At 42.4% G+C, this 23,660-nt stretch overlaps 1 protein-coding gene across 1 annotated transcript in view; it reads left to right on the forward strand.

The window, feature by feature from the left end:
- The window catches only part of NIPBL (NIPBL cohesin loading factor), a 287,177-nt gene that overhangs the window by 72,026 nt on the left and 191,491 nt on the right, over nt 1-23,660 (forward strand). The window contains exons 2-4 of the mRNA XM_082258716.1: nt 8,689-8,832; nt 13,674-13,839; nt 23,177-23,307. Of these exons, the coding sequence (XP_082114842.1) occupies nt 8,769-8,832; nt 13,674-13,839; nt 23,177-23,307 (361 nt within the window). The 5' untranslated portion in view covers nt 8,689-8,768. The remainder of the gene's footprint in view (nt 1-8,688; nt 8,833-13,673; nt 13,840-23,176; nt 23,308-23,660) is intronic.

Consider the following 23,660-nt stretch of genomic DNA (forward strand, 5'->3'; position numbering starts at 1 on the left):
CTTTGTTTAGGAGGGGGCTGTAGAGTCTTGTTCGACATCATTAACCCTGTCTGTACTGTGTTCACAGTTCATTATCAGCTGTACACTAGATTTGAATACGGTCTGTTCTAACAAAGGGTTAAACATTTTATAAACCACCCTCCTGCATTGTATGTTAATGAGGGATAGCGAGAATCTGTGTGGTGACAAAACACTGTAAAGCTGGCCAAAGATGAATCAAAATTAGGCCAGTTCAGCAGTGACCAGACAAATTTCGATCCATTTATGGCCGTTCCCATTCAAGAGGAGTCAATCTAATCAACTTCTCTCGAAACATGACTGTTGGTAAAATGATTTGATTGGTTGCAGTGTTGAACAGTAATATGACAGCAGTGGGGTCCCCGCTGTGGGAATACAAGAGCCCAGTGGGGGGATTCATTGCTTCACCTAGCTTTTATGGTTTGAGCTATCCATTCAGTTTTTTTCATCAGCCAGTGGAGTCATCTATGGCTAGCTTAAAGCAGAGCTCCACCGCAAAGAGGAAGTTCCGCTTTATGGACTCCTCCCCTGTGTCGGTCTGTGAAATGTAGCTTTTGGGGAGGGAGAGAGAGCGAGCAGATAACCGATTTTGTCAGGTTCCTGCTTCTACTTCTGCTCTCTGACCACCTAGGCCAGGGGTCTTCAAAGTTTATAAACAAAGAACCAGTTTACTGTCCTTTAGACTTTAGAGGGGCCGGACTGTGGCTATTGGGAGTAGAAAAAGGTCCCGACGTCAGTGGTGGTTGGGGGGGGGGGGGGGAGTATTTAGAATGCTCCATCATTTGTTTCAGTGGGAGTAATAGTGCCCCATCATCGGTGTCATTGGAATAAATTGTGTCCCATCATCGGTGTCATTGGGAGGAATTGTGCCCCATTATTGGTGTCATTGGAACAATTTTGTGTCGTCATTGGGAGGAATTGTGCCCCATTGTTCATGTCATTGGGGGGGGGGGGGGAAATTGTGCCCCATTGTTCATGTCATTGGGAGGAATTGTGCCCCATTGTTGGTGTCATTGGGGGAAATAATGCCCCAAGGGCCAGATAAAAGCAAGCAAAGCGCTGCAGTTTGGAGACCACTGGCCTAGGCGATCGGAAGTGGAAGTTGGAGACAATCGCAGCATGTTGAACCCCTGGAACAGTGGTCTTCAAACTATGGCCCTCCAGTTGTTCAGGAACCACAATTCCTATCATGTCTGTGAATGTCAGAGTTTTACAATGCCTCATGGGATGTGTAGTTCTGCAACAGCTGAAGGGCTGCAGTTTGAGCATCCCTGCCCTAGAACAAGCCTATTCCCATGGTTGCCAAAAGGAGAAATTGTAGTTACCAACAGAGAAGAGAGGCTAGAAAGCCCAGAAAACGTTGGTAAGGTTAGTTATCCTTTTGCCATTACCTGCATTTGACACAGTTCCACCACTTGCCTACCGGGATAAATCTGACCTTTCCCACATACATGTAAAAATCTACTTTCTCTTTCGTTCATTGACAGACACTGCTCCAGATCTTGTTAACTCTTGGGTTTATGCGGGAAAAAAGTTGGACTACGCCTTAGGGCAGTCCCTGGGAGTATTCTCCCACTTCGTGCTATAGGTCTCCAGTTTTTTTCTGCCTAGTCAGGAGTAAGGACCTAGTTCCTTGCTGGGATCTGTGGTCCTAGCATTTTTTTTCCTTTTTAAACTGAATTTTTTATTTTATTTTCTGTTCCTGTGAGAACTACAATCAGCTGCAAGACTGGGCAACAGACTAGATATTCTAGATCCTTACAGCCTCCCCAATGCTTATTTTGTTATCCTATGTGTCCATGCACATTAAGATGATTAGAGGCAGGAAAAAAAAGCATTTTGGTTTGCATTTCTGATTTGCATCTTTCTGGCAGAAAAAAATGCTCTTGAGTGCCGGCTCACACTAACGCGGTACGACTTCGGGGGCGACCTGTGAAGTCACATGAACCGCGACTTCGGCATGACTTGCACGGACTTCATATAATGAATGTCAATGCAAGTCGCTCCGATGTCGCCCCAAAGTAGTACAGGAACTACTTTCTAAGTCGGAACGACTTGAGTCGCTCCTATTAGAACGGTTCCCGTAGCACAGAATGGACCGCGGCCTGTCAAGCCTTATTGATTTGCAGATGATGTGAATGAACGGGCATTGTCATGCATTTCTGTACAACTCAAGTCTTCTCTGAAATCACACTATTGCGAACGGAGACGAGGTGCTGTTTCTGTATTAGTATAAATACTGAAAGGGAAAAGTGAAAGTGCAGATACAAAAACCGTGTAATACATCTATTGGAAAAATGTCAGAGGTGTGAAAGTATTAAAAAAAATGTAATGCATAAATGCATTGCTTTGTAGAAGTGAAAAATGGTAAGTAGGTTCCCCAACACCCCTGGGGAGAAACGAGTTAAAATTTAGCTAGGCTTGAATATTTAGATTTTTTTTTTCCTCTTCTCTTAATGCAACTGGTAGTGTGCTTTTGCTTTATATTGTATGTGTGTGTATATGTATGTATATATGTATATATATATATATGTATATATATATATATATATATATATATATATATATATATATATATATATATATATATATGAATATATGATCTGTGTAGATTTATATAGTTGTACCTCAGGGACTCCTTAGCCTCGGCAGTTCCTTAACCACTTAAACGACCAGGGGGTATTTTGCGATTCGGCACTGCGTGACTTTAACGGACAATTGCGCGGTCGTGCAACGATGTACCTTAACGAATTTGGCGTCCTTTTTTTCCCACAAACAGAGGTTTCTTTTGGCGGTATTTGATCACCTGTGCGATTTTTTGATCACGCGCTATAAACAAAAAAAGAGCGTAAATTTTGCAAAAATAGCAATATTTTTCCCTTTTTTTAATATGAAATCCCCCCCCCCCCCCCAAAAAATGTAAAAATCAAAATTTTTTAACATTTTCGTCCAATTTGTTTTATGCTACCTATGTTTGGTAAAAAAAATCGCAAAAAGCGTATTTTGATTGGTTTGCGCAAAAGTTATTGCGTTTACTAACTAAGGGAAAGATTTTTGTCATTTTTGTTGTTTTTTTTTTAACGCGTAATGGCGGCGATCTGCGATTTTTTTTTTTTTTGCGGTACTGCAACATTGCGGCGGACAGATCGGACCCTTGACTGACATTTTAGACACTTTTGGGGTTACCAGTGACATTTCTACAGTAATCAGTGCTATACATATGCACTGTTACTGTAAAAATACACTGGTAGTGAAGGGGTTAACTTTATTTGAGAGGGAGGGGCTGTGTGTGTCCCTAGGGGCGTGATTCTAACTGTGATTAGCTGTGGCTTCAGCTGTATGCAGAGTGATCAACGGATCTACATAGTAGATCCATATGATCATCTCATACAGAGGGGAGAATGACAGGCAGCTTGTTTACACAAGCTGCCTGACTTTCTCCTTCTCCCCCGCCAATCGCAGAGTGGCCGGCGGACATCGGGTCCGCCGGTCACACGCGCGGGGGGGTCCGGGAGCGCGCCTCCGGCGGCGCGCGCTCGCTCCCTAGACCCTCACAAGCTAGTGACGTAGCCCTACGTCACTTTGCCTGTGAGGGGCTGACCGCCAACGTAGATAGTCGTGCGGCGGTGGGCAAGTGGTTAAAATGTATTTAGACCTCGATGTTTGATTTTTTTTTTTTTTTTTTAGTTAATGTTTTATAGTAGCTGTCAAATACTCTAGTAGGCTGTTTTACAGCAATCCAAATATGTTAGCTATTCATAGGCTTCATAGAAAACAATCATTGGATAGACCGCTCCAGCCTCAATTGAAATAATGGTTTTGATTTATGAAGGGTTAAACACTTATACAAACTACTGTGACATCTCTAATGTTTCTAGGAAGTGTTTTAAAACATTTTCTTTTAGAATGGAGTGTAATTTGGAGATGAACATTTTCAACTTGAGAATTTATTTTAAGTGATCTTTTTTAAATGTATAATTTGAATTTTGTTACCCACTTCTGCTTCGAAAGGTTTTACCCCCCTTAATGACCAGGCCATTTTTTGCTATATGGCACTGCGTTGCTTTAAGACCGGAAGTGTTTTTTCAAGATTACCTGTGTGGTTCCATGGTTAACATGGAGTTCCTGGAGCAAATTTTCACCCCCGATCCTATCTCCAAGGCGGCGGGTCCCAGTCCACCCTGTCTGCAATGGAGGCGGCTCTGGAGTCATTAGTGTCCAAGGTTGATTTGGTCCTGCAAAACAGAAAACCAGCAAGCATCCACCGCTTTCACCTGCTGCCTCTGTCTCAGATTCTGAGCCTGATCTGGCCTCCGCGGACCCGAGTCATCCTGCTGGGTCTGCGTCCACACCCCCTGAGTGTTCTGATAGTGAGGATGATTCCTCTTCCACTACAGCCACGCATGAAAAAGCCCTGGTGGAGGCACTGGTTGTATCAGTGCGGGCGGGAAACTTTAGAGATGGAAGATGCAGAGGCGCTGGTCACCTTCGGTACCCGAAAACACTCAAAAGCGGCAAACGTTTTTCCTTTTCACTACTGCAAGATCTGCTACTGCAACTGGTTCTAAACTTGGAAAGTTTTTGGGGTTTTTATGCAAACTGATTTTTCAGTTCCCAGGGAGGAAGGCAAAGTTCGTCCAATCCTGGATCTCAAATCCCTGAACTGCTTTGTGCAGGTACATAAGTTCCAGATGGAGTCCATCTGTTTGGTAGTGCATCAAGGGGATCTTCTGGCCTCTATTGATATCAAGGACGCTTACCTCTATATCCCTATATGTTGGACATCAGCACTTTCTCTGCTTTGCTGTGGGCGTGGAGCATTATCCGTTCGTGGCATTACCTTATGGTCTCGCCTCAGCTCCTCAGGTGTTCACAACAGGATTGGCTCCGGTGTCAGCATTGTTGCGACAGCGGGGGATTGCGATGCTGGGGTACCTGGATGACCTTCTACGAGCAGAGTCTGACTGCTCTACAGGACAACCTGGGCATCACTGTGCCGACTCTGCAGGAGTTCCAGGGGACTCTAAATTTCCAGAAGTCCGCTCTGGTTCCGTTTACCAAGTTGGATTATCTGGTGCTGACTTTGGACTTGGCCTCTACCTGGGTGTTTCTCCTGCTGAACAAGCTCCAGTATGCCATTCAACTTCGGTCATCTCTAAGGACTTGCATGCAGATGCTGGGCCTGATGGTGTCTACCTTTGAGGCGGTTCAGTTTGCACAGCACACTATGATTCCAGAAGAGGAATCCCCGGGCCTTTAAAGATCCGTGGCCGCATTAGGTTCTCTGTTGCTTGCTCTTTGTTTAGACCAGTCCTGGCCATTGCCTTAGTGTCACAAACACTGAGTGGGCTACGCTTTTGCGCTGTGGCCTAGAGGCCGTAGTTCTTTCCTAAAATTCTGATTTGCATTTGACCGAAGACTTTGTGTTGCCTTCCCTGTGTTCCAGGCCTAAACAGCCTAAGGAAATTGCATTGTATGCCCTGCATGGGGTTCGGGTGTACCTGGCAGTTAGTGTCTTTTCGTAAGTCACTCACTATTTGTGTGGGGGGAGTAATGTTCAGGTGGGCTCCAGTTGTTTTTGTTAAGCTCCTGTTACTTGGTTGGCTATAGTTTAAGCCTTGGGAATTTTCTGTTACTTGGTTGGCTATAGTTTAAGCCTTGGGAATTTTCTGTTACTTGGTTGGCTATAGTTTAAGCCTTGGGAATTTTCTGTTACTTGGTTGGCTATAGTTTAAGCCTTGGGAATTTTTTGCTGTTCCCACCCCTCATGTGTGACACTGCTTTGGGATGTCCCAATGGTCAGGAATCCTTAGAAACTGTGTCCGTCAATGAACACAAGAGAAAATGGGATTTTTGAAAATCCATTTCTCTCATGTTCATTGACAGACACAGCACCCACCCCTCTATGGAGTTGTAATACCTCTGACATTGCTTGTAACAAAACTGAGTACCTATAGCAGAGAGGGGAGAGTATACCTCCTCGGACTGCCCATAGGCATAGTCGGGTTCTTTTTTCTGCCTTATGTCCTACTCCTGTAGGGGGCAGTATAACGCAATGGTCAGAAATCCTAAGGACCTATTATGTCTGTCAATGAACATCAGAGAAATGGATTTTAAGGTAAGTCAAAAATCCAACCCCCCCCCCCCCCCCCCACAAATAGAGCTTTATTTTTGTGGTATTTGATCACAAAACCGAACCACAATTTTGAGAGAGGGGGAAAAAAAAGATTTTTTAATTTCTGCTATTGAACATTCCCAATAAAAAAAAAAAATATATATATATATATATATTTTTTTTTTTCAATTTAGGCCAATATGTATTCTGCTACATGATTTTGGTAAAAAAAAATCCTAATAAGTGTATATTGATTGGTTTGTGCAAAAGTTATAGCGTCTACAAACTAGGGGATAGATTTATGGACTTTTTATTGTTTTTACTAGTAATGGTGACGATCAGCAATTCAAAATTGTGGCGGAGAAATCTGACACTAAGTGATCACTGTATTGGTGTCACTGGTCCCCAAAAAATGTCAGTGCTAAAAAAAATGCATGGTTACTGTATAAATGAAACTTGTCAGGAAAGGGGTTAACACTAGGGGCAATCAAGTTAAGTTGTGCTCCTAGGGAGTGCTTTCCAACTGTACTGGATGCACTAGAACAGTGGTCCTCAACTCCGGTCCTCAGGGCCCACTAACAGGCCAGGTTCGCAAGATAACTAAATTACATCACAGGTGATCTCATTTGCTGTTCAGTTATTGCAGTATTCTAGTCTGCATCTCCCCAAGGTAATACTTAAAATCTGGCCTGTTAGTGGGCCCCGAGGACCGAAGTTGAGGACCACTGCACTAGAGGAAAAGAAAGATCTGTGTTTCAGCTTAGATTGCATGCTTGTCTCTCATCCAAAATAAGCGATTACGAACGAAAATCTTTGGGGCCCCCAGGTCACAAGGACTACTGTCCCCATTGGAATATTTACCCGCTTACTTTTCTGAGAGCAACCCAAAATTTGGGATTTCGTTTTACTTTCACTTAAAATAATGGTAAACAAGACAAATAGGGAGAATCTTCTTAACAGGGACACAGGCAGCAAAAATGACAAGCGTTCGAATCCCTCTCCACTCTATCCACAACTGAAAAAAAAAAAAAAAAAAAAAAAAAATATATATATATATATATATATATATATATATATATATATATATATATATATATATATATATATATATATATATATATATATATATATATATATATATATATATATATATATATATATTTTTTTTTATGTGTGTGTGTGTGTATACACACAGTGCCTTGCAAAAGTATTCACCCCCACTGGCTTTTTTTTTTTTTTTTGGGTTTTCTTGCCTCACAACCTGGAATTAACATGGATTCTTTGAGAATTTGCATCATTTAATTTACAGAACATGCCCATATCTTTTTGAAGTTTTTTTTTTTTTTATTATCTATTATTATTGTGAAGCAAACAACAAATAGGACAAAACTAACAGAAAAAGTCAATGTGCATAACTATTCACCCCCCTAAAGTCAATACTTTGTAGAGCCACCTTTTGCAGCAATCACAGCTCCAAGTCGCTTTGGATAAGTCTCTGAATTTGCAACATCTCACCACTGGGTTTTTTGCCCATTCCTCTTTGCAAAACTGCTCCAGCTCCTTCAAGTTGGATGTTTTGCACTTGAGAACAATGGAAAAGCAAGAAATTTGCAGCACTGTTAGTTTGTGTTATAAAGTGCAATGGTGATTATGCATATGTTTTTGCACTATAGGATTTTTACACTGAATGGTTTTATGCAAGCGAATTTATCACATTTGTTTATGCACATTAGCACTTTAGGTTTTCAGGCACATTTGAGGTATTTTATATTTATCTTTCAAGGTTTGATTATTTTTGGGTTTGCGCTGTGGTATCTAATTTTGTGTATTTTTTCACGTTGTGATGAACAGCGGCACCCTTCCATTAATGTAAATTGATATAATTTTTTTAGTGCAGTTTTATTCATTCTCTTTCATAGCACTACTCCATTGTCTCTTGTGAGGTGTCTTTTAAGAAAATGTTCTAATGTGATTTTATCAGATGTGTAGCGATCAGGTTCCTTTACTATGCAATGAACAGGGCCAGCACCTGACAATGTGCAGCGGAGGTGATATAGGTGGAGACCGACCCTGAGCGGCGATTTCTTTTCAAAGTGTTTAGGGAGGTGAGGGGGTAATATAACCATTGGGGCATTTATAATGCAGGGAATACATTAAGGTAAAAATGTCCTGCCTTTTGGAACACTTTATAAATTTGTGCTATAAGGTTTGTTGTAAACCAAACTCTTATCTACTGTCTCCTTATAGATTATTATTGTAGGTATTTAAGACTTGTGTGGTTGCTAACAGATTATATCATGAGGTAACCTACCCCCACCCCTCACATGTGCAGCTAGTAGCCTTTCTTGTTTTGGTGGCAACACTACCTGGTTTCTTGAATAGAGCTTGCTGACTAAAAGACTAGACTTTTACTTTTGAATTCTAGGTCGGTTTTTCTGTATGCTTATTACTGCCAGTAATTCAAACATCAGTATAAGAAATTGAATCCCCTGGTTACTTATTTTGGTATGAATGTTCAATATCTCCTTAACGGTGCCTTCTCCTTTATTTTTCAGTGTGTAGGAGATGGGAAGTAATGACAGGTGGCACCTCCAGTGAAGTACCTACATAGATTCCACCATCCTACAGCTTCAGGATGAATGGGGATATGCCTCATGTTCCCATTACGACTCTAGCGGGAATTGCTAGTCTCACAGACTGTAAGTATCTCTATAAACATTTTTGCTTCTATCGCATTTTGTCTTAAACTTTTTACTTGACCAATTCACTATAAATGATTATATATATATATATATATTAGGGATGCACCGAAATGAAAATTTTGGACCGAAACCGAAAATGCAGGATGCCATTGGCCGAAAACCGAAAATGACTTTCCCCAAAAAAAAATTAAAATAGATAGAAGAGGGGCATACACCAAAAAACAGGCAGCAACGTACACCTGTCGCTGCCACCCTGTCACAGTATATGTACTGTGATGGGTTGGCAAGAGGTTAATTTAATTACCAATGGTATTTGTATTATGCAGCATGAGGGGGTTAATGTATTGTCACTGATGCATTAGTGACCGACCAGTGGCAGGTAATTAACCCTTTTGTGCTGCATTAGTGCAACCAGTATCAGTGTTAATTAACACTGGTTGCACTGATACTGGTTGCACTAATGCAGCACAAAGGGGTTAATTAACTGCCACTGGTCGGTCACTAATGCATCAGTGACAATACATTAACCCCCTCATGCTGCATAATTAATACAAATACCAATGGTAAGCTGCCTCAGCTATCACCCCTCCCCCCTCCTCTCTCAGCCTCAGCGTCCCTCTCCAACTCACTCAGCTTCTCCGGTCACTGTGTCCATTATTCAAAAGTCCCGCCTCTGGCCGGCCGCCCGCCTCCCGGTGATGTCACTACTACTAGGATCTGTCCATGAATGAACTGACACACCGGGCGGGCGAGCGGCCTCTAATAGCTGTCACTATGAGCCGTTCACTTCTCTTCAATTCCCTGACAGTCCGGGCGGCCGCTAATACATAGTACTATGTGATCATTCCTGTCAGCTCAGCGGGACTATGACTATGTGTGAATGAGATCTGATCTGACCTGACACCGGGCGGGGGGGCGGGTTGGAGCGGCCGCTATTAGCTGTAACTATGCAAGCGCTTCACTTCCTTGTCAGGCATGTATCTCCGCTGACAAGGAAGTGAAAGGCTCACATAGTTACAGCTAATAGCGGCCGCTCCAACCCGCCCCCCCGCCCGGTGTCAGGTCAGATCAGATCTCATTCACACATAGTCATAGTCCCGCTGAGCTGACAGGAATGATCACATAGTACTATGTATTAGCGGCCGCTCGCCCCGCCCTCCTGCCTGGTATGTCCATTCACTAATGCAGAGATCATAGTAACAGGGACGTCATTGAGAGGCGGGCGGCCGGCCAGAGGCGGGACTTTTAAAACCTGCGCTGCGCCCTCCTCCTTCCTCACGGCGGCCATATTAATTTCGGCACAGTTAACCCATTATCGGCCGAAATGAGAGAGGCCCATTTTCGGCCGATAATTTCGGTGCATCCCTAATATATATATATATAATATGAGGAGCAGACAGTTTCTTTACAACACCCTCTGGCTAACAGTGTATCACTCTTTGGCCACCTAGGCTTATTCCACTCCAAACAAAACTTAGGTGATCGTAAAGGTCTGCTTTGTTTTAACTAGAACTGAATGGAATGATAAATTGCAGCATAGATCATACCTCTGTACCATGTTGCTCAGTTTTCTGCATGTTTCCTGATATTCTGGGTTTAGTTGTGGCTTTGTATCTTGTGACGCTCTGTATAGCCTGATGATAGACTCTGTCCCTTCCACAGCCACTTCCTGCAGCAGCTAGAGTGTGTAACAACCACCCCCTCTGTAGGCTTTCAGCTCTGATGGTGGGTGGGATGGAATTCATCCTAATTAGCATTCAAGTCCACCCATTCACACCTACAGGAAGAGACCAAACCTCCCAAGTCCTGCTTCACTCATCACAGCATTATTTAAGAAGGAAACGCCTTCATATAATATACACAATACACCACTCTCCTGCACTTAGAGGTGGGCTCCCCAGAGATATCACTTTAGGCTCTTGGCAAATGCGGATAACTGCTACTTTTGCTGCCCTCTCAAGACTGGGGATGTCTGGATACACTAGAATCAAGAAATAGAGGGCGCACCAGCCTAATGCATTATTCTCAGTAAAATCGGCTTTATTAAATAAATGATTAGTTATACTCCCAAACCTATGCTTGACAAAGGCACATCGACTCAATGTATACTGAACAAAATTATAAACGCAACACTTGTTTTTGCCCCCGTTTTTCATGAGCTGAACTCCAAGATCTAAGAAAACCGGGATTGATCCGGGATTCACCTCTCCAAAGTGCCAGACGCCATTGAATTTGAGCATTTGCCCACTCAAGTCGGTTACGATGACTAACTGCAGTCAGGTGGAGACCCCGATGAGGAGGACAAGCATGCAGATGAGCCTCCCTGAGATGGTTTCTGACAGTTTGTGCAGAAATTCTTTGGTTATGCAAAACAATTGTTGCAGCAGCTGTCCGGGTGGCTGGTCTCAGATGATCTTGGAGGTGAAGATGCTGGATGTGGAGGTCCTGGGCTGGTGTGGTTACACGTGGTTTGAGGTTGTGAGGCCGGCTGGATGTACTGCCAAAATCTCTGAAATGCTTTTGGAGATGGCTTATGGTAGAGAAATGAACATTCAATTCACGGACAACAGCGTTGGTGGACATTCCTGCATTCAGAATGCCAAATGCACGCTCTCTCAAAACCTGCGACATCTGTGGCATTTTCCTGTGTGATAAAACTGCACGTTTTAGAGTGGCCTTTTATTTTGGCCAGCCTAAGGCAATAATCATGCTGTTTAATCAGCATCTTGATATGCCACACCTGTGAGGTGGATGGATTATCTCGGCGAAGGAGAAGTGCTCACTAACACAGATTTAGACAGATTTGTGAAGAATATTTGAGAGAAATAGACCTTTTGTGTACAAAGAAGTAGATCTTTGAGTTCAGCTCATGAAAAATGGGGGCAAAAACAAAAGCGTTGCGTTTCTATAGATTTTTTTCTAATACTTTGGGATCTCTGATCCCCGGGGGACTCAACAAAGATCTCGAGATCCATGGTGTCATTGAAGGTTGTGTTCACTCCAAGAATCGGAGCGTTGAGGCAGGGCAGATGGCGCATAGGTGGAGGAGACATGATAGCCAAAACGTCAGCCTAAACATAAAGGATCTGGCAGGGACGGCAGATGAACAGCAGGATCAGGAGCACTAGCCAGCACAACTAGAAGGCAGCTCAAAGGAGATGGAGTCTCTGAGACACATGAAAACAAACCAGAGCGCCACCATAAGTGCAGTATTAGGACTGTAGCTTTAATAAACAAATAAGCAACTTGCAGGATAAGAAGATATGTGCGCTTCAGACCCTCCAGGGGTCAGAGAGGCTACAATGCAAGCAGGGCGTCTGAGGCTTGGCAAGATCCGCACAAGTGTTTGCTTGGTGAGGAGAGCAGGAGGCTTCCAAACCGCCACTACACAAAACCGCGTGCGTAAGCCACCAGATTCCTGGTTGGACGGGACGTCAGCATAGGGGCATTGACTGGACGTGTCTAACGCGTTTCAGTCGCCCACGGCTCCTTCCTCAAAGCTAATAGGTGAAGACCGCACTCCCTGAATATATATAAATGGGAGGCGGAGTAACGAGTTCCTTCCCTGGCACCAAGGTGTGTTTATTTTGTGTTTAAAACCTCTGCAGCTGTTACATTTGGGTCCATAATCAATGACTAGGCCTGTAGGTTGCATGGCAATGCTGCGTGGGTTAACACCATGGGAATGCACACCCACTAAGGAGGGGTCAGTAGACCACACCCTCTTTGTACTATTTTTTTGGTTGTATAAATAAAAGGTTCAGATACAGCCTGATTGACTCTGAGGAAGAGGCAAAGCCTCGAAATGCATCAGTCGATTTATTTGAGGACTCGAGACTTTGATGGTTATAGCTACATTGAGTCAATATGCCTTTGTCAAGCATATGTTTGTGAGTATAACTAATTTATTTAATAAAGCTGATTTTACTGAGGATAATGCACTATGCAGATGAGCCCTCTGTTTATTTCTTGATTCTAATATACACAGCCTGGCCTGCAAGCTAGCTGTGATGTTGCTGAGCAGTAATGAATGGATCACAATTAGAATTTGATTCTGCCCAGTTATATTTGCCGACCAGTGTGAACAGGGAGAGTCCCGCCCTCCCAGCCCAGAGTCCTGCTCTCTGTGAAGTGATTCATATACATATGAAGGAAACGCCTTCATAATACCATCCCATGGCCCTTCCTCTTAGTCTTGCTGTAAGCCATTATTCTTTGGCATGCTGCAAGACCGGAACACGAGGAGAAATTACACATTTACACCTTGAAACACCCACAGTAACCCTAGAACCCACCCACATCAACTCCCAGAACTGGTAAAAGTGACTCCTCCCTTAGCCCACCCTGAAACTACAGAGGCTCAAAGGATCATGGGACATGTAGTATCAGAACTGGCAAAAGACAGAAGCAGGAAGTCCGAAATTCAACCATGAGGAGGGAGACACAGAAACCGGCTGTATACAGCTGAAGGAGGTAAGTTACACACAAACTGACAGTGGGGCTGTGGTTCATTTACATGCACAGTGCATCTGTTTTGGTGAGGAAAAGCTGGAAGAGTTGTTTAAGATTCAAATTCTAGTTCTATCTAATATTTATGAGCATATAATGCATTTGTAATCTTTGTTATTTTTTAAAGCATAACTCACATTTCCTTTTATTTCAGTCAGGACAGTCATGTACATTATAGCTTTGGATGGTAATCATTGTGTTGTCAGTGTGATAGGAAAGTACATGTGTACATTATTTTGATAATTTATAAAAATGCACATAGTCATGTTTCTGCATTCTTCTAAATTCCATTTGACTGTTCTGATTCTATTTTATTTTCCTTTTGACAGTGTTGAACCAGCTGCCTCTTCCATCCCCTTTACCCGCTACGACGACAAAGAGCCTCCTCTTTAATGGACGAATAGCAGAAGAGGTCAACTGCCTTCTGGCATGCAGGGATGAACCTCTGGTGTCACAGCTTGTCCATAGTCTCAACCAGGTGTCAACAGATCACATGTATGTATGAAAATTAACAATCAAAAATTAAACTTGATATAATTTGCTTGATTGCCTGTCCTTTTATCCATTTGTCACATATAATGGATGTGTTGCTGTGGTGGTGACACTGCCACACAGTTTCCTATTTACGTCTGCTTTTCTGCAATGTATTGCTTGGTTTAGGTAGCGATAAGGTTTCCAATAGAAAGAATAGCAGTCTAGGAAATGGAAATGTTGCTAGAGAATGTGAAAATGAGTAGTGATTAAAGTAGAACTATAGGCAAAGCTTTTTTTTTTTTTTTTTTTTCTCAATTTTGGATAGGACCTTCAGTTCCTGTCGCATGGTCAAATGTCCCTGACAATTAAGGGAACTTCTTCAGGATCCCTAGGTCATCAGAACTAGTGTCCCCATTGGAAGATTTCCCCTCTATTGCTTTTCTGGGGACAATCCCAAAATTTGGGATTTTTTTTTTTTTTTTACTTTTCCTTTCAATGATAATGGTAATGACAAATAGAGAGGCTGAATCTCCTTAACGGGGGCACAGACTGCACTCAATTGACAGAGAGGGAAAAAAAAAAAAGTTTTGCCTTTTAGTTATTCTATAAATGATATGTTCATCTGAACTTTTTGTGAGTTGGGAATTTTAAGAGGTATGCCTTACGTATTTGATGTTTGTTCAAGTGCACCTGTTATGTAAAGCCTCATTGACATGGACATTTGTAAGCGCAGTCAGGGTGTGGTGTAAAAATTCCTTTGTTTTTTACAGTTGGGACTGTACAGCATCCCATAGAGGTGAATAGCAGTATGCGCTTGTACTCGTGTTAACAGAGATGCATTTTTGCATATGTATTTGTCTGCTTTTGTGTATGATAAATTCCCCATACACACATTGACTTCACTACTTTCTAGGATACTGACCTGAAACAAGTAGAAGAAAAGTCTTTACTACTTTTTGTCAGGTTAAAGGCTCCAGGAATGTAACTGTTTTTTGAAACTGTTAACAGATGTACGGTGTAGCGGAATGGACACTGAGATTATGGTTTGGATTACTTCAAATGGGACAGTTATATTTGTCCACAATATATATCAAGGATCCATGTTAAAGGCCTAGCTGTCTATTGCCAATAAGAGACTGCTTCACACAGTCAGACTACTATCATCAGCTCAACCGCCTGTTTTCCACACAGTTGATTATGCCGATTTACTCACCTATTATCTACTGTGGGATGTGTTTACACTTATAATAATGTGTATTGTACTTCAGGAGCTTGATGACGAAAATCTGCTAGTTAAGTGGCTCAGTTTCATTGAATCACTGTTATCAGTTGCTGGTGCAATACTGTTAAGGATGGTTGTGTTGGTTGAGTCTGTGAAATGTTTACTTGTCCCTAGTAGACATATGCCGGTTTTCGGTTATGCGATATATCCCGGTATCACATATCCACAGTATTGATATTGCCATCATTTTTAAAATACCATAGATTTCTGTCTGCCGGGCTACCCCCCATCTCCCCTCTTTGTCGGACTCTCGGCTCAGCTCTCCTCCTCCTAGAATGGAGCCACTACTTCCTGTATAGGTCCGGCTCACAGGCGGAGTGATATCAGATGCACTCCGCCTGTGACAGGAGGAGCCATACACAGGAAGCAAAGGCTTTGCTCTATACTGCAGTCGCATGCTTCCTGGGCTCAGACACAGTGCCACTGCCTACTACAAGCAAATCTCTGTACCTACCTACCCACTATATACTGTCACTGTGTGTGTGTATATGTGTGTGTGTGTGTGTGTGTGTGTGTATATATATATATATATATATATATATATATATATATATATATGCACAAGCATAGCAGCCCACATTACATTATTATATAGTCATCAAGCAGTGTCTGGCCTACCTGGTGACTGGTCTTGGCGCTCGGCTTCGATCCGATGGCCTGGTCAATAAGGGGGCAAATCCTTGCGGTCCAGGAGTGATTAAACCTGCAGGAGGACCAGTGTTTTTAGTTATAAATTACTTTACTATTGCTTTAGGCCTGGTTCACATGTATGCGGGTTGGCGGCCTACATTTGCACAGGCATAACAGCCCATTGATTCGAATGGGCTTGGGCTGCTATGTCTGTATTTTCGGCTGAAAAAGGTCATGCGAAATTTAAAAAAATGCAGTGCCCATGAAATCCATCCTGCTTTTGCACCATGTGACTTACCTGCAAATGTGGGCCGCCAACCCGCATACATGTGAACCAGGCCTAAAGCAATAGTAAAGTAATTTATAAATAAAAACACTGGTCCTCCTGCAGGTTTAACCACTTCTGGACCGCAAGGATTTGCCCTCTTAATGACCAGAACATCGGATCGGAGCTGAGCGCCAAGACCAGTCATCACCAGGTAGGCAAGACACTGCTTGATGGATTATTTTAGGCCTGGTTCAGAATCTGTACTGACTGACTATATAATGTGCGCAAAAGTGAACCAAATTCCTTAAATTCAGCAATGAAATTGAAGTGAGGTAGAAATTGAATAATTTAAATGTAATAATTGAATACTGTTAGAATACCGTGGCAAAACCTTAATCAATTAATCGCACCATGGAAATCTAATACCGTCACATGCCTAGTTCCCTCCCAGGTCCAGCGGGGAATGCCCCTGGAAAATGATTTAAGAAACCCCTTGCCTGGGGAATCCTATAAAAGACAGCTGTGGCTTAATAAGGGCTCTTTCACACTAGGAGTCTGTCAAACGGTATCCGTTTATCTCAGCGGGGGATCGAACCGTCAATTCCCCGCTGAGCAGGAGGATGACAGCTGTTCTCCGCGCTGTGTGCGGAGACACAGCTGTCAGGTCCCCATGCATCTCTATGGGGGAATCGGATGGGAACGGACAGTCTGTCCATTCTCATCCGATCCGCTGGACGGATGGAAAATAGGGTTTCCATCCGTCCTGATTTGACGGATCGGATGTCAGCGGACATCTCTCCGCTGACATGCATGGGATGACCGTTCAGATCCGCCAAAAAACAGACAGGAGGATCCGAACGGTCCGCCTGTGTGAAAGGGCCCTAAAAGTTGACTCCCAGAACTGGGTGTCTTCCAGTTACTGAGGGGAATTTGTCCTTGGGTATGTTAGTACTTCCTCAGCTTCAAGGATTATACAGCGGAGATACCTACATGTGGCTATTGGAGCTCTGCTACATATGGCTTTAAGTTTTTTTTTTTTTGAGAATTAGGCTTAGGTGGATGCAGCATCATTCCCCAGCGCCTCTGCACTGAGAACCGAGCGATCGAGCACCGCCGATTACTTCTTGCAGCTCCCCGAGCCCACTCCTCGCTCACTGGAGGGGGGGGGGGAGCGGCCGGCTCAGGCCCTCCGCTGCCCAGTTTGTTGTGCGATTTCCATGAATTTGTCTTAACCCACAAAAAAAAAAACCTGACTATTTAAAATCCTTCATAATCTCTGGCATGACAAAGGGTAGTCAGAAGTACTTCAGTTCAGATTTTGCTTGCTTTTAACATTCAATTTATATATTGATTTTATTTCAAACAAATATTACACACTATTTGAAATTCACTTGTTTGAGAAAAACATTGTGTCCTGCTCCATCCCTGTGATTGAAAACATATGTTTTAGTGACAATACTAACCGTTAGAAAACAATATGAACTTTCATCCTGCTGGATACACAACAATTTCTCCCAGATTTGGACCCTGTGTATACAATATGCCCATCCATCACTGTCCATGGAGAGCTATACTTCATTATAATAGTCCAGCTTTGGGACGCTAGTCTTGGGTATTCCTGATGCTCACTCGCCTCCCATTCACCCACCTCTTTCCCACCTTCCTATTGTGAACATCATTCTTTCCTCTTTCTTTCTTATTTTCTTGTTGCAGATCATGTTGTTCAGAATTGATCTTTTGAGCTGCTTATTGTTTCACAGCCTGTGACAAAGTTACTTGGCTCATTGATACCTACTCTAACTTGTAGGCTACAAGTTTTGTTTATTAATATGCTATTTATACTGTTGAATGTTATCACATCCTCGGCAGCAGCTGATGCTGATTAACATCTTGGCAATTACAAAGTCTTTTTACGTTATGTTTTGTACTTGTTTAACATTTTTAATAAAAATCTCTCGAAAGTGAAAATAGTATGAACTTTTGAAAAATATTCAAATTAAAGTCTACTATTCGCTTTATAGTATTTTGGTGTTTAGTAATAACTTTCCACTTATGGTTTATTGCTTGAGGTAGGGGTCTCCAAACTTTCAAAACAAAGGTCCAGTTCACTGTCCTTCAGACTTTATGGGGCTGGGCTGTAGCTAATGGGAGCAGTATGTGCCCTGGTGTCGGTGGGAGGAAAATTGGACATAGTGCATGTGGCCAGCGGGAGGAGAAATAAATCCCATAATTAGTATCATTGGGAGGAATAGTGCCCTACCATTGGTGTTCGTGGGAGGAATATTGTGCCTTTGATGTCAGCAGGAGAAACGGAGCCCCATCAATTATATCAGTAGGTTGCTGTTTGTGAGAGGAATTGGGCCCCATGATTTGTCAGTGGAGGGTTTGTGCCCCATGATTTGTCAGTGGAGGGTTTGTGCCCCATGATTGCGGTCAGTGGGAGGGTTTGTGCCCCGTTGTTGGCATTGATGGATTTAGTGGCTCATGGTTGGTGGCAGTGGCCGAAATAGCTTCCTACTGGTCAGATAAAGGCAAAGAGTCACAGCCAGTCAACAGGCCACAGTTTAAAAAACACTGACTTAAGAAGTATAGAGCGGCTATATATTTTTTAGCTAGCTTTATCTATTTTTTTTTTTTATCTACTATTTTAACAAGGTTTGTCAGTATTGTTGATATAAATGTTACATGTTGCACCCCTATTTAGGATTTAAGTTGGTGCAATTGGGACACCCAACCCCCTTGGCAGATGGATTAGGAGTTCTCCAAGGAACACGAATGCGGTACACACAAGGAGCTAGCAGAGCAAGCATCTTTAGCGGCCTGGCATTGCACACATGATGTGATGACTCTGGTTGCAGTACTTTGCCGGTGTTCTAAAATTTTGTCGGACCCGTGAAAAAATCGGACCTCGTCACTTCCGGGTACAGAGCGTCACAAAACAGTTGATAGGAGTCGTCCGTGCGCATGCGCAGAAGACATTTTTCGAGGTTTGGCAAAATTATAACAGAGAACGGACAGGTGATTGAGAGAAGGCGGGGCTGAGGTGCGACGGGACGGAGGCACATATGCAGAGCTGGCGGAGGAGGCGGGACGGAGGTGCGGCCGTGTAATATATGCAGGGCTTAAGCGACTCCCTGTTTTATTATCTTTAGTAATTATCGTATTATTTATCCTTCGGATTTCATGACATTTAGTATTTCTATAATGCAAAATAAGAAATACTAAATGTAATGAAATCCTAAGGGTAAATAATACGATAATTAGTAAAGATAATAAAACAGAAGGAGTCGCTAAAGTCCTGCATTTATTACACGGTCGCACCTCCGTCCCGCCTCCTCTATTCAGCTCTGCAGATGACGCGGCGGTGTCTTCCGTCCCACCTCAGCCCCGCCTCCTCTCATTCAACTGGTCGCTCTGTGTTATAAGTTTACCAAACCAAGATAATGTCTGGTGCGCATGCGCACTTGAGACTCCCATAACCGGAAGTGACGAGGTCCGATTTTTTTCACGGGTCCGACAAAATTTTACAACACCGGCTGATAGAGCTGCACTATAAATCGTTAAAACTACTTGATCTCGATTCAACCCCTCTCATGATCTTAAAGCGGTTGTATCCCCTGTGTAAAAAAAAAAAACAAAAAAAAAAAACCCTGCAGGACAATGGCATAATGTGCTTGTATGCATTGCATGCTATAATGGCAAAATATAAAATATTCCATGGATTCAACATGCCTCTCAGAAAATAGTTTGGGGTGTCTAATTTCCAAAAAGGGGTTATTTTGGGGGGGGTATTTGAACTGTCTTTGCATTTTATGCCCAAAATTAGAAGCTCATGCCACACATCACCCACTCTTCTAACCACTTGAAGACCAAGTCTTTTCTGACACTTTTTGTTTACATGAAAAAATATATATATATATATATTCCTGGAAAATTACTTTAAACCCCCAAACATTATACAGTGTAAAAGCAGTCCAGTGGCTAATTATCCGCTAGTATTGCTGTTACATGAAAGCCGACCGCTGGATGTAAAAAATGTTACAAGAAAGTGGTATGCCCACCATTAGACCTCCCAGCATCCACCCACTTCTGGCCATATATGCAATGTTAATTTTCATGTTCATGGGCTGAACGAAAAAAAAAAAAAACATAGCAGATTCCTCTATTTGCATCGATCAAAGAAATCTCCGCCAAGAAAAGTGTTAAAAATATATGGCGAAGCATAGGTGAGATCCACTCTGATCACCCCATTCCCTATGCTTTGCCATATTTGCTCTCTCTTTTTTTTTTTTTTTTTTTAAACTGTGGTAGTGAAATCACCTCCTACAGCGCTGCAATCATTGATTTATGTATATGCTGAGAGCAAAGGCGTTTGCTGTCAGAATAAACAAATCAGTCCTGCAGCTGATGGGCGTACCTGCAAAGCAAACAATGGTTAACAATGAAACATTACAATATAATAGTATACAGTGCAGTAAAACAGTAGAAAACTTTTTAACAATGAAAAACAGTAAAACATTAAAGTATAGCAGTATATTATAAAGTACAGTAAAAGTAGAGTAAGAACAGAAAATTAACTCAATAAACGACAACTATTTTTTGCTTTTTTTTTTTTTTATACACTTTTTGTAACTGTAAAAAAAACTGTTCCAGGCTAGTGTCTCAAAATGCGACAGCCAACATCTTTTAAAATCCTGTATGAAAGTGCGCCCTATACTAATACTCTACTAGTGTGTGGTAGTGACGGAAACAGTCCCCGATGCAGAGACCATGTTGGCCAGGACAGGAGGGACAAAAAAAGTGGGTGTTATGCCTATATCCGCTTATTTTGCAGACACATCTTCTTTGGGGTGCTCTTTGGGTAGGGGTTCCAGGGAGGATATCCGGAACATGCTTCCCATGCAGCCGGCTCACTGCATCTGGATTGTGAATTTGGGCCACAGCACCTTCTGGATACAGAAGGGCTATGATGATCTCTTCCTGGAATTTTAGCAAGGATCCACTTCTTCCTGACGCTTTGTATAGCACATAAGTGTTCAGCAGAGCCAATTGGAATAAGTATACAGACACTTCTTTTGTACCAGCATCTGGCCTTACAGGCTACTAAGTATGGCGATGTCATCTGGTCGTTGGAAGTCCACCCCTCCCATGTTAAGGTTGTGTTTGTGGACACAGGGGGGCTTCTCAACAACACCAGACGCCGTTGCAATTTGGACTGTCGTATCTGCGTGAATGGAGGACAGAACGAAAACATTCCATGTGTCTCTCCACTTCACTGCAAGCAATTTCACTTCAAGCAGGCTGTCTCCCCCTGTCTAAGTCGGGAATCTACAAGCCATTGGGGGAAGCCCCGGCGATTAGGTCGTATGGTGCCACATGTGCCAATTCCAAAATCATAAGAGACTAAAAAGTGGCACGCTTGTGAAATAATTATCCATGTATAAATGGTTTCCAAATAAGGGTGACACCAAGTCCCAAACAATCTTGCCACTGCTCCCTATGTAGTCTGGGCAGTAGGGGGGGCTCCACATTGCTATCTTTTCCCTCGTAAATCCAGAAACTACATGTAAAGCCTATTGCCCTGTCAGAGCTTATACATCTTGACCCTGAATCTGGCACACTTGCTGGGTAGAAATGGTTTGAATGCAAAGCGGCCAGAAAACTGACTGTAACCAGTCAGTGGCCCTGATCACTGTCACACCAGCTATACGATAATGCTGTACTGCACTGGTGACAGTGTGTAAGAAAAAAAAAAAAAAATTACAACTTGAAAAAACTCGCTATGTCTTACTAAATAGCTTGGACTGTCTACTTAAAAGAAAAAAAAAAGGGTAATTTGAGGGAATATTTGTACTGTCCTGCGGTTTTTGTGCCTCAAAAATTGAGATAAGCTGTCAGTACATGATTGATCGATTTTCAGATCTATACCATTGTTTGTGGGCTCTTAACGTTCCTACAGACTAAATGATATACTCTGATTCAGGTTATTTTCACCATGGAAATGTAGCCGAATACATTTTGACCTAAATTTCTGAATAAAGATTATTTATTTGCAAAATTTTATAACCAAAATTAACTAGTGTTTCCCCCCCCCCATAATTTTCGATCTTTTTATTTTACTTGGTAAAAAAATCTAGTGGTGATTAAAGGCCACCGAAAGAGAGCTCTATTTGAGAAAAAAATTATAAATTTATTGTACAGTGTTGCATGACCACGCAAATTTCCCACAAAGTGTGACAGTGCTGAAAATTGCCCTTGGCAGGAAGAGGGTAAAGGTGCCCAGTATTAAAGCCGTTAAAAACCATTTAGGGGCACATTTGGTGGGCAAGATGCGGGTGAGTGGGGCGAATTATAGAAGCCTATGCCCAGATAACAAAGTAAACCTAATTCAATGAGGCACACGTAGGAGATTTTGTTGACTAATAGTTGGTGCACTATTGTGCCTGATCTTAGGCAGCACTGTTTAGCTCTGGATGTGTTCTGCATTATTGCTAAGTAATACATTGTCAGAGAAGAATGCCGCAGTTTGAATTCCTATACTCTTCTGAGAAGTTTTCAGTTGTTTTTGCTTTTGGAACAGTAGAAATTTGACTAATTTAATGGTGTGCATTCTTGCATGATTTTTTGAGAATGAAGATCATATATGCATATGAAATGCTAACTTTTTTCCCTAGACCATACAGTAGAGTACACAGGATTTTAGTCTTCATGTGTTATATGCAGCTACTTTCAAGTCATTGGGCACTGGCAAAAGCTACAGGATTATCCCCCTTTATAACTCTCACTCCCAGCTAGCCCCAGTTTTGGACCGGTGTCATTCTGTCGCTCTTCTTTTTGGAGTATTCTAGGCAATGCAGAGTGATTAAACTAAAGGTTTTAACCAAAAGCCATAGCCAGTCAGATCTGTGCATTAATTCTGCGCTATACATGTTCAAAAGCAATTTTGGGAAAAAAAAACCCCACATAAAAGGCTGTGTATATGTAGTTACTATGGAAACAGTGGCATCTTATGGATTTTAGGGCTTTTTTTCTTGGACAGTTTGTATGATGTCCGTCAAGGCTATTATTACTATCTATGTATATCGATAGAGATATTAGATGGGTGGTTGCTAGATGTTCTCATTATCTGTACCTTGTGTTATTTTACTTATTTTTTTTCTTTGCATCCTTATGAACAGAGAGCTGAAAGATAACTTGGGCAGCGATGACCCTGAAGGAGATATACCGGTCCTGTTGCAGGCCACCCTGGCCAGAAATCCCAATGTCTTCAGGGAGAAAAGTATGCAGAACAGATATGCAGTGCAGAGTGGTAAGAAACAATCAGCTAGAAGGCTTGTGGTTTGCCGTTTTGGTAGTAAGTAGTGATAAGTGGTGTCTGTAGATAAAAATAAACTGTGCAGTTTTGACCACCGTTGAATACTGCCCCTGTAAAAGGGCACTTCAATGATGGTGGGAGCAAACAGGAACAGCTGAGTCTTATAGCAATGTTCTAGCAACATGGCAAGATTGGATGATGTGGTCTTTGGGAGTTCTTCAGTCAGGATTCAGAGGTGTGTAAATGGCCTACAGCAAGGGCATTTTTCAACTTTAGCCAAAGCTGCAGTTTTTTTGTAAAGGTGAACAAACCCTTTAAAGTGTTTGTAAACCCTTCAATTTTCCCAG

Source organism: Pelophylax lessonae (genome assembly GCF_965119305.1).
Source record: "Pelophylax lessonae genome assembly, chromosome: 1".
NCBI lineage: Eukaryota > Metazoa > Chordata > Amphibia > Anura > Ranidae > Pelophylax > Pelophylax lessonae.